Source organism: Mytilus trossulus, chromosome 4 (genome assembly GCF_036588685.1).
Source record: "Mytilus trossulus isolate FHL-02 chromosome 4, PNRI_Mtr1.1.1.hap1, whole genome shotgun sequence".
Lineage (NCBI taxonomy): Eukaryota > Metazoa > Mollusca > Bivalvia > Mytilida > Mytilidae > Mytilus > Mytilus trossulus.
Window position 1 is genome coordinate 90,844,855 of NC_086376.1, and position 12,182 is coordinate 90,857,036.

At 30.5% G+C, this 12,182-nt stretch overlaps 1 protein-coding gene across 13 annotated transcripts in view; it reads right to left on the minus strand.

The window, feature by feature from the left end:
* Positions 1 to 12,182, minus strand: part of LOC134716275 (nucleolysin TIAR-like) — a 91,842-nt gene that overhangs the window by 12,188 nt on the left and 67,472 nt on the right. For all 13 annotated transcript variants that reach the window (XR_010106858.1, XR_010106857.1, XM_063579165.1 and 10 more), the window contains 4 exons: positions 4,190 to 4,265; positions 1,847 to 1,952; positions 849 to 938; positions 177 to 261 (listed from right to left, as the gene is read on the minus strand). Coding sequence is in view for 11 of the 13 variants with exons in the window: in XM_063579165.1 (XP_063435235.1) it covers positions 177 to 261; positions 849 to 938; positions 1,847 to 1,952; positions 4,190 to 4,265 (357 nt within the window). In the remaining 2 variants the exon portion in view is untranslated. The remainder of the gene's footprint in view (positions 1 to 176; positions 262 to 848; positions 939 to 1,846; positions 1,953 to 4,189; positions 4,266 to 12,182) is intronic.

Genomic DNA, 12,182 nt, shown 5'->3' on the forward strand with positions numbered 1-12,182 from the left:
TAAAATGCAATGTAAGGATATTCTTTTTGAATTATTTCAAAAAAATGTTAGTTTTGATCAGATCATGTATTGAAATACTGTGTTAAATGTTCACAATGTTATAAGATTATATATATGTTTTGTTGTTTTGAGTTACTTTGACTATAACATTAGTTGCATATTCATTTTTTTCTTACCTTATAAATGAATAACCTTTATCTTTAAAAACTCTAATTTCTTGTATCTGACCAAATTGGGTAAATGTCTGTCGCATTAATTCCTCTGAAATGACATAAAATCTTTTACATTACAACAGAATGAAAGTCACTGATTAAGAAAATACATAAATATAATCATTATAATTTGTTAAACTATCAGCTGTTTCATAAAATATATATTTAAGCTGAGATATTGCTTTTATAAACTTCATTGAAAGAACAGCAAGACCTAAAACAACAACTGCCATGTGCATTGGCCATAATAAACAAGTATTTATTACAACGGTTGCTTAGTCCCTGAATTAGCTTGATAAAATTAAATTTCTTTATAGTAATCAAAACAATGAGCAGGCAGGTTTTCAAGTTTTGTTTGTTATGTCTGTTGCAGATTCAGTGTGTCTGCCTTGAAATGTTGCCTTTAATTTCTTACATCCACTTTGATGGGGGATAGTTGTCTCACTGGCAATCATATCACATCGCCTTATTTTCATGTTAGAAGGGTATATTCACATCTCATAATACTATTGTTATTGTTAATACCTTGTTATGCATTTAACATTTGCCAATGGCCTTTAATCAGTTGTCAATCAATGAACAAGAAAACTGGTGATTTTCCCCTGTGAGTATAATTAGCTGCTATATTATACATACCTGTTAAATTCTGTGTTAATCCACCACAATAAACTGTACAATTAGTAGAACTAGATTGACTATAAACTTCATCATATGATAATTGTTTTACTGAAATGAAGAGAAAAGGCAAATTAAAACATGTATCAAAGGTGGCATTATAAGTGTAAAATAGAAAACAATGGTATCAACCAAAGGGTCACTTTTCCATTTTACTATCTAAGTTTTACAAAAGATTCTTATTTTTTTATATATAGAATTGAGAATGGAAACAGGGAATGTGTCAAAGAGACAACAACCTTGCAAAGCAGTAGAAAACATCACAAGGCCACCATATACATATATATATTTTCCAATCAATATGTAGCATATCAAAAAACATTGAACTTTCTGTCAACATGTTATTTATTTATCTGACATCTATAGCATTACTCATAATGAATTAATAAACAAAGAATTGTATATTGTGTTTCCATGGCAATACAAATTAACTTGTTCTTTCAATATGCCATTTTTTTTAAGTATAATGTCATGGGACCTTCTGTTTCATTTTCTATGAAGTTTTCTGAATTAAAATTTTTCTATACCTACATCAATATTTCAGTATCCCATTTTATTTGACAAAAGAAGTAATCATGATTCTGTAGAGGGCATCTAAAAGCCTATCAATTTTCTATCAAACTTGTACTGAATAACCTTGGACCAAGGTCAACCTTTGTGTCTTTTTTGCAGATACAAACATGCAATAGAGCTAATACTTATTTTTTCATTTAATTTTTAAAGTGATTTTTTCTTGTATAACAAAAATGAAAACCTTATACAGTTTTGGAATGTTTAAATAGGTCGTTTGAAATCTTTCATTTTTTTCAAACTTAAGCCAATTATCTTGAAAAGTCTTCATTTGAAGAAGATTGTTTTATTTCAAATTTAACTATGATTGGTGGCTTGCAGTTCCATTGACATATATTACTCAGACTTTACTTTATACATACAAAACAACATTAATAAATTGTAACTACCTTCTTTAGGTACCGGAGCAGGAGGTTTCCGCGTTGCCCAGTTGGTTCTGATTGGTCGGCTACCTAACCATTGACCATTCATACTCTGTATAGCATTTTCAGCATCCTAAGAATATAAATTATGTAGATAAAGAAAGCACCCTTTTGACCTCTTTAATTAAATAATTCTGCTAAATAAGAAAATAAGTTTCAGGGATACATGACCAGCTCATAGTATCTGTTCCAATGGCATTTGATAACATTAACTCATGCTAAGAAATAAGTGACCAACATCAATTGGAGTATTTATTATGGCTAATGGGCACCTAGGACATAACAGCAATTATAATTGACACTTTCTAGTCTCTTGCTAGTTTAACCCCCTACAAGCTATCTTGTTTTCTTGCTAGTTTAAAACCCTGCTAGCTATCTTGTTTCTCTTCAAGGTTAAAACCCTGCTAGCTATTTTGTTTCTCTTACTAGGTTAAAACCCTGTTAGCTATTTTGTTTCTCTTGCTAGTTTAAACCTCTGCTAGCTATGATGTTTTTGTATCATTATAACATTTTGATTTTTGCATCTGTCAATTTTTCTACTGAATCTACTACACAGAAAATAAAGAATAAAATGAAATGTTCATCCATTGTTTCTCCCTATTATATTGATCAATTCTGTTTTAAAACAATGAAAGTAGAAACATTTGTATTTTTTGTTGTTATTTCCACGGTAACAGCTGATTCTATTTAAGTTTATTACTAAGAGGTAAAATAAGTCAAAGATTGGAGAGATCTGAAATACACACTCAGAATTGTTATTCACCAGATACAATGAATGTATATTTTTTCATTAAACTTGTGAAGAATCCTTTGAACCCGGTGAACCTGAAACATGCTGTGGACCATCTGAACTCATGTTGTTATTTTTTACAACAAAAAGGGGAAAAAAATCAACATTTTCATAACGACAATTTTCTGTTAATTAAATTTATAAAGGTAAAATTTCAATCAATTATTGGAAATTTCCACATGACAACTGCAAGTCAAATACAAAGTATTGCTGGTTTCATAAAACACAAAGGCTTATCAAACCTTGGCATTTCCTACCAACAAGAATTGTGAATTTCTATGGAAAAGATACTTCATATAGCACGACATTTCTAAACGATTCATCCTTGTTTAGACTGGTAACCAATCCATATGTTAATATCCTGTTCCTGTTAAGAGTGTTGAGAGGTGGATTATTTTTTCTTAATTACACAAAGCATGCTCAGGAAGATTACAAGCACATTCCATTTACAAGTCCGTCCTTTCCATATATCTGTGACGGGATTCAATTTCCTGGATTTTACACGGTAATCAAAGATTAGCTAAGTTTGTTAAGGAATTTATTCCCCCTGAGTTTAATCTGATGACATATGCAATGATTAAAATTGAATGTGTTGCATAATAATAACAGAGCTCCGTTTCATAGAAACATTGTAAATGGGAGTTGATGAAAATTACTCTAGTCATGTAACTTCTGTCCATTAATAAGGTCACGATCTTCAATTAAAATCAAATTCTAAACTTCCCATATGAATTTCTATTTTTCATTATCAGATTATCAGTTTACCCAATACTTAGAACTGTTACTTTAATACAGTGATTGTTTAAGCTTTTCGTAATGCAATAGTACAATTATCACGGAAGTCTTTAAAACCTCGTAAACTTGTATCATCCAACATTTAAGTTATATTTTTAACTCATCTTTGCTTAAAATAAATGTCTTATTATCTATTCATAAGCAGGTAGTTTTCCTATCAATACTATCTAAGGTCATTTGTTAGCTAATCAGAAAGGCAACCTATTTGAACTTGAGTTACCAGAAGAAGTCAATATGCAAATCAGTAGTGCAGCAAATGGCCGGTATGGTAATATTCAGTTTTAATGATAGGTAGCTGTCGAATAATTCTTATGAAATAGCATGTGATAATTTCAAAAGATAGAAAAATTAGCAGTTCATCTTTTATCAGATAAACTCCCTTTGTTAAAGGTGACCCATTCTATTCTGTTTTGCTATGATGCTGGTTATTATTTCTTTTCAGTTTTGGCCCTTTAAGTTTTTAAGCTCCTAAACCATTAAAGTGTCTTTGGTTCTCTTAACTTGCAGATTTAAACATGCTTGATCAGCACAGAATTGGTAAAGGGAATTATGTATTCAAAGTGGGTTTTACATGGAATTAGAAGTGCTATTTTCAAATGATCAGCCAGATATGGGAATCTTACAAAACAATAATCAGGATCTTGAATCAGACTCCAATCAAAAACTAACCCATATCTTCAGTGTGCTGCCTTGACTAGTATTTATTTATTTACTGTAATACTTACAACTTTTTTAACGAATGAGACAAAACCATATCCTTTGGATTTCAGTGTCTGTGGATCTTTTATTATTTTACAATCTCTGAAAAATACAACAGAAAGTTCATTAACTTGACAAACATCTTAACTTATGTCTTATTCATGAGAAAGGTTTTCATTGAGAAACATGACTTTAATTAACATTCTTTACTCTAGAATTTCGCATTTACATAAGGACAAAAATGTTCATTGAAATGAATTGCTGAAAGTTTTAAAAGTCAGTGCATTGTTTTTGTTTTTACGCTTTAAGATGAGGCAGTTAATAATATGATGCTACCACATGACTACAAATATTGTAAGGTAAAAACAGAATTATACACTAATGTACATTTGGTCCCTCTTGGTATCATTATTTATCTATTTCATTCTATAATGGGACAGAGAAAGTAAACACACTTAAGTGTTCTGTCATCTTTTTTGTTGTTGTTGACAAGACAAGTGTTAGATTCCTAGTAATTTGAATAGTGCCATGTGACATTTTCACACTTTGATTGGTGCATAGCAGAACATGTGACTTGTAATTCAGTTAACTCTCTAACTTGTGAGACATAGCTCTTAAGAACTGGTGATTTTAAAGATATTGTGAACATAATCTGACAAAAAGAAATAAATTCTATAGTTTATATGGTTTATAATCTTATAAATGAGCCTTGGAGACCTATGACAGAACAAAGTTGAGGGAGAAATGATAGAGATACTGTTGTCTAATGAATAATCTACAATAAATGAGATAATGTCTACTAGACAAAAGTAATGGAGCAAATGTGCAACCTCTGGGCAAAGAATTTCAAAATGTATCAAATTTTCTAACTAACATCCAATTCTTTGATATTACTTCTAAATGTTGAGAACATAACAGAGATTAAATTTTCAAATAGTGAATCACCTGCACTTAAGTCTATGAAGAGCATTCTAATTGTACTTGTTCATAAGAATACTGGGGAGTAGTTTTAGAAATCAGTCCCCATTCAATATCATATCTCTCATGATAGCAAGTTTTCAAAATACTTCCAAACATAGCCAAACGTGTCACAATATCACTGAATGATAATTGGTTGCACTATATATTGTTGAAACAATAAGCAATTCACAGTCGACTGATCCTTAATGGCATACAATTAAGTGGAAACAATATAAATGTTTCACCTTAGAACATTGAGATAGAACTAGTTCTCTTTATCTAGAACCTAATAACAGACTTCATTGTGTCTAGATGTAAGTGACTACCAACATATGTCTTTTCTATTGACTTGCTAAGTACATTGACAGTTTAACTTTACCATTGTTTCATTAAGAACTAGATACTAATGAGTTTTCTGCCAGCGATACAGGCCATCACTATTGCACTGCAATAATATCAAATTCCAATGGAATTGAACATGCAATCAAAGTTATCGTCTATGACTCCTCTGTTGCTAATATGTTTCAATTTTATCATTTCAATTATAGACCTAAGCATATAATCGCCGTAAATTACCCAGGTCTTGGGTGGCAGACCCCTGCTTTAATGGTTATAACTATTGATTTTCCCCCAGAATCCCCTAGTTTAAATCACAAAATCAAGTTTCCTGTAACATGACACAACCACTCATCATTCGGCTCACGATAAAACATATATATGCCTGAGATTAATCACCAGCATCTCCTCGCCAGGACCAAACATTTATTTCACTGTCAGCTGCTTCTGTTTGTTTGAATCTAATACATCACATCTTAAACTAGTTTCAGATTGCAATTTGAAAAACAATTGGGCTAAAGGCTATTAAAATCATCTGCTTTACTTGTACCCCTTCAGCCAATTCGATACATTTTCCGTGTCAACACAAATAAGAATTTTACGTGGAATGATGACTACCATCAGGAAATATTTGGTAAAAAATCTTTACTCTAATTCAACTAATCTATAAGAGCTTGTTTATTGACTAATTTAAGTGATATTAATTCTCTGGGTTTAAGATTTGTCACGTAATTAAGAACCCTAGAGGGATACTTCTATTTCTAATCTAATTTCTCTATAATTTGCAGTCGTTTTCAGGAGTTTTATTTTCTATAGCAAAACTTCTAATCAGGTATTAATGACAAGATATAAATCAAGGAAAACCAGCTCAAGAACAAAGACGTTTAATATAATTGTGAAATTCTTTTGTTTGTCAACATTACTGCCACATTGAAAATACAATAAAATGGTATGCCTTCATATAAACCAATCAGTGTTGTTGGTGCTGATAAACTGTACGCACACGACAAAAACTTTCAAACTAAGAAATACTTTTTAAGCCTGTAACCGCAATCAACTTTAAATTCACCACTTTTGTCTCCTTGAGTTACTGTATAAGCGATTATTTTAGCTGGGTGTAAATTTTCAATCCTTTTAAAGATAGAACAAAATAGCCAAACTAAATTCTGTTAATTCATAAATGCACATGCAATGGCATTGATAAAAGTTTTGATTTCGCCAAAATACTTTGTATACCTTATCCAATGAAAATCGTGTAATTTTACGCCTGCGATAATAACATGCTTTAAGGTTATTTAATTGGCCAATATTCTAATTCATTTTCAGAATGAAGAGGAATTCCTTCTAATAATGTAGAATAAACAGTCCTTCTCGTTATTACACACACTGTTTACTGGTTCAGTATTGTTTTTTCTTCTACAAATATGGTGATAATTTTCACTAGCAAAATAAAGTTTCCCTGTTTCTTTTTGACATACTTTTCAGCCTTAGCCATGACTTTTTGTTGCACTATAACTGAAGATATATTATTTACAAATTTGGACATGCAATAAAATTGGACTTAGATTGTATTAAACTATTCAAATATTTCTGCTATGATACAATGTTCTAGTCAGTTAAAATGTAACAACATACTATCATACTGTACAATTTCTCCCTTACCAACTGAAGAGATCACAAATCGTTACTTGGTACACTTTTGACCCAACCCCATCTTTTTAATTGATGGTAATAAAAAAATGTGTTTTACGACAACCTTGCATTTGGTCTTTCTAGGCATAAAAATAATGCACCAGCTAAAATTGAGAATTTTGTTCTTTAATCTTTTCAAATGAATGCAATCTGAACATGCTGAAATATGGTGAATTCATAATTTAGAAAAAAAGTTGTGTAGGAAATTTTTAAAAAGAATTTATTGCTTATAGCAATGATCCATAAATTGTACTTTAATTTTCACCAATTTCTAAATAAGTTAAGACTTCAGATGGTCAACTTTGTCATGATAAAATTACAAAGCAGTTAAGACTTCAGATGGTCAACTTTGTCATAATAAAATTACAACGCTGGTGCTGCTTTAAGAAAGTCCTTTAAGTTTGAAAAATAGAGCTTCTTTAAAAGTAAACATAGGGCTAACCAACTAAAAACAATAAGATTTCTGGTAAATATAACTTGAGATGGAGAATCTAATTTAATTTTATAACAAGAAATTGGGCATCTGGTATAAAATAATATTCAAAAAAGCTTTCAACATTCCATCATTGACAAAAGGCTAAAAGAATGTAACTACAATGATGACAAAACAAACCAAAGTCTGAAAATTTTGTAAAAAGTCATCCTTTTAATATATCTCATGATATGGCAGAATAAACCCGATATAGATCATGTACCAAACAACAATCCATGCCTGCTCTTCAGCCTGCTCTACAGCTTAAGGGAGAAATGTAAAACTACTGCTCATCCAAGCACAACAAGGATAAAAAGGGGAATAACTACTACTGAAATATAAAATAGCCAATAAGATTTCCCAAAAATTTTATATAAAGACTATAATTTTAAATAGTAAAGGGATGAAATTTGAATATCCAATACTTTAAGCATATATGAAATATAATAAGTAAAAAAAGTTAAGAAAATATAGTGAATAAAAAGTTACTAAATTTTCCTGAATTCTGAATATGCATACAGTAAAGAGAGAATTATAAATAAAAAACAAAAATAAAAAAAGTAATAGAAAGAAAAAGGCATACATGGCCTGCATTCTGGCTTTTGCTAGCTGATGGCATCTCTTTTCATCTGTAGAAAGATTAATTGGAAGTTTAATAAAACTAAAAGTAAAACATTATCTCAATGTATAAAGATATTCACTTTCAACCCAAAACTAGTAGATGAACATCATTTCAAATCCCTCTCATACATAAGGAGTACATTTCACTAGTATATAAAAGTCAATTTTCTCAAAAGAAATAATGCTTGTCAACGGGAATAACACCAACTGACTTGTACATACAGACGGTAATAATCTACGGACTCTTACAATATGCTTGGAAATCATCAACCAACTTTACATATGCTGGTAAATCATTAAAGAGATTGTACACATGCTGATGTGACTTGAACATACCCAGGGATAATCAATCAACTGTACAAATGCAGGGAAACAGTCAACTTGTACAATATGCTTGGAAATCATCAACAACTTGAACACATGCTGGGAAATCATCAGTGACTTTTACAATTCTCTTGGGCAATTAATATAAACTGACTTTTACATATGCTGAGAACATCATCAACTCACTAATACATTTGCAGGTAAGCGACATAAAATGTATTGTACATATGCTATATGAGAATTAATATTAATGGACCTATAGATATGCTGTCTTAAAATTAGTGGCTTCAAAAATTTGAGAATGGATAACTGAAAAATATTTGACTAATCCTGAGAGTCTATCCCACCACCAATAGATTTATCTCTATTATATCTTCTTTTATTTATCATGTTTATAGTGGCCATGCATTTGAATATAAATTTTACCATACCTTGCTTTGTTACAGAACTCTCTAACTTTCAGGTCACATACGAAACCTATCACGATTTTCTCAATTAAAATGTAAATTGCATCATTGTTAAGTTTGTGATTGCTACAAGACAATTATTTATCTTGTCGAGTTAATCTGTTGTCTATCATGTCCTCTAAAATATACTGTTACTTAAGGGAAGGAACTATATGAACGTATCTCCATTATTAACAACTCTGACTGATACATAATATTCTTCAAAAATATAACATGCAAATAAGTTTATAATCTTCTATTGATTTCTTGAGAAAGATATATCATTTCTTACTATAATAAAATGTTCCATTAATACATGGACACAAATCTTAATGATTTAATGAAAAACTGTCAATTTGATTTCAAGATTCTTTGTAATTCTTGTTTAATTTTGATTTCAGCTGTAATGATTTTGATAAATTCAAAAAAAATACAAAGAACTTAATTATGCTTTCTAAAGGTAACTTGAGCCTATTTATCAAAATTAGATTACTTTTTTTTTAATATGCTAAAACACAATTACAGATTTTCTCTTGCTATTTGAGGAACTAGAAAGACAATTGTATTTCACAGAGCACATGATACCAAGCTTCATTTATTTAAGCTTGCAGGAAACCTTGTATATCTTAGTATTAGGAGTAAAGCATTACAAATCAGGGTATATAAAAATGTTAGAGGACTGTGTGACAACATACAAACTTTCCCTCTTTATCACATACATTGTTTACATCTTGTTACAGACACACACACATTGTTTATGTCTTGTTACAGACAGACTCATCTGGAAGTCAAAGTTTAATGTTTCCCTCACCTCCACTCCAATACTGTAAAACCTAACAGTCGTGACACATAATATAATTAACAGACGGACAGACATATATGTAGACTCTAATCAAACATAATTTGCATTAAAAAGCAGGGGAAAAAACATAAAACTTAAGTACCAAGCTCTGATCTCTGATGCCAAGGTTACAACAATATCTAAATAAAAGGTCAGACATTTTTTACATGTTTCTATTGACATTTTACAATGATTCTACTTCAGTGACACTGCATCAGGAGAAAATTCATGTTTCATTATAGGGCAAACCATATCTTTTGTTTTATTTATTAAAGAAAACTTTGGGGAAGTTAGACTTTTTTACTGTAAGTATCTTTTAGAACCATTAAAGAGTCTCCTCAGCTATCTTTCCGTCAGAGAGAAAGATTCAGAAGAAACAGAAATATCTACATCAATGGTAAAATGCAATAATAGTTTGTGAATTCATCTAATGATTTTATACAGCCACTTCATGATGTTACAATTACTTGTTTTATTGATAAAATTTATCTAGGAAATCTATGACAATTTATTGACAGATAAAACCATATTTGCAGTTTATCTTTTTGACACATCACAATTTCATCATTAAACAAATTTAAACATTAACCTAATTTGATTTGTATAGTGAAATCGATCTGGAAACTCGTCAAAACAAGCAGTGTTGGTTGTAATATTTGTGACGGGTTGGTAATATATGAAGACAACACTTCTCATTATGATATTTGCCAGAAAGCCTTCTATAAAGGCGAGTGAATTAGTCCCTAGTGGCCGTGCTTCCAATATAATTTCTTAATTTGTGGCACTGCAATATGAGAGAGATAAACCAAAATTGACTTTTTCTCTGTGCTGTATTGGTAAAGTAAGTCCCCAGGGATGAAACCCTGAATTGTTAATTGTTATATTAGTCTTGTCAAGTCCCGGGCTAGGAAGATAAGGCCAAAAAACTCATTGGAAAATTGCTCCAGGAATAATAATCAATATATGGTATGAAACTATACAAATTCACATGAATTGAATTCCAAAATGATAACTGATTACAAAGAGAACATTGTTGTAGTAAGACAATAAATTCTATTAACTTCACTATAGAGACTTGTAGGGTATTATTGAATTTTGTGTCTGTAGGTGTCAAAAAGATCTTTATTGTACTGTTCCTGTAAAATGAAAGTAGAAGAGTTAATTTGTTATTGGTCAGTAAGGGAAACGCCCACTTAACACTTGTAAGCTTTTACAACAAGTGTTTATCACTTGTAAACCAGGAAGGAAATAGCTTTAAAAAATACTAGCACACAACTTAAAAGATACTTTAGTTCCTTCTGATGTTAAATTGTCACCTCTTCACCAAAAAAATATCCTCTTTATAACTTAACTTTTTAAATGTGCTAAAAATTTGATTTTTTTTTATATCACATAAAACTAACATTGATATCAAACCTAAACAAACCTTGATTCCTAACCTTCCACATAAAAATGACAATATTTTTTTTTCTTTGAGACTGATCATTAACATGATTAATCTGAAATAACTCTGAAAGAACCACTTGGAAAATGGGAAAATTGCATATATGTACCTTATGACCCTTTTGTTTTAAACCTGTGCATTAGTTATACAGAGCCTCAATAATATGCTCTCTTTAGACACTAAAATGTGGACAGTATCAAGAATATGCACTCACAGATTACTTAAAACTCAAGTCCTGGTAAATACATTTTTCTTAGTACAGATATAGTATTTTTTTCTAAATATAAAAAAAAGAAGATGTGGTATGATTGCTAATGAGACAACTCTCCACAAGAGACCAAAATGACACAGAAATTAACAACTGTATGCCAGTTTTTCAGAATAGATATGTGACTAAAAACCAGTGAGTGTTTGCTGAAAGGCATTCTTCAATTTCTTGTTAATAAGAAAGTACTTGTAGCCTTTGTCTAGACTGTAATCCATTTAAATTAAGATGGAACTGCTGCCCAGCTATTTCTGTAAGAATGGGTGCTCTGATGACGGCATCACATGCAATGTACACAATAAAACCTGCCAAAGTTAACAGAATTTCATATCTTTTATCAAATCCAAAAACAGTGATATCAACTTTAAAGACTGATCAATCCTCTTGATTTACTAACAATAGCATTATTAACCTGTGAAGTCTTTAATTCATCAGAAAACTAAATTTATCTCATTTTTTCCATTGTTCTAATTAGTTTTTTAAATCAAATTTCTAATAATATTGAGGAGTATTAAGACTTTGACTGATGTTGAGTGTCAGTTGTTGTCAATTGTCAATAAAAGACTTTTTCTTTTCTTCTAATCTTAAGTTTCCTTTCTTGAAAGACAAGCTTCAGAG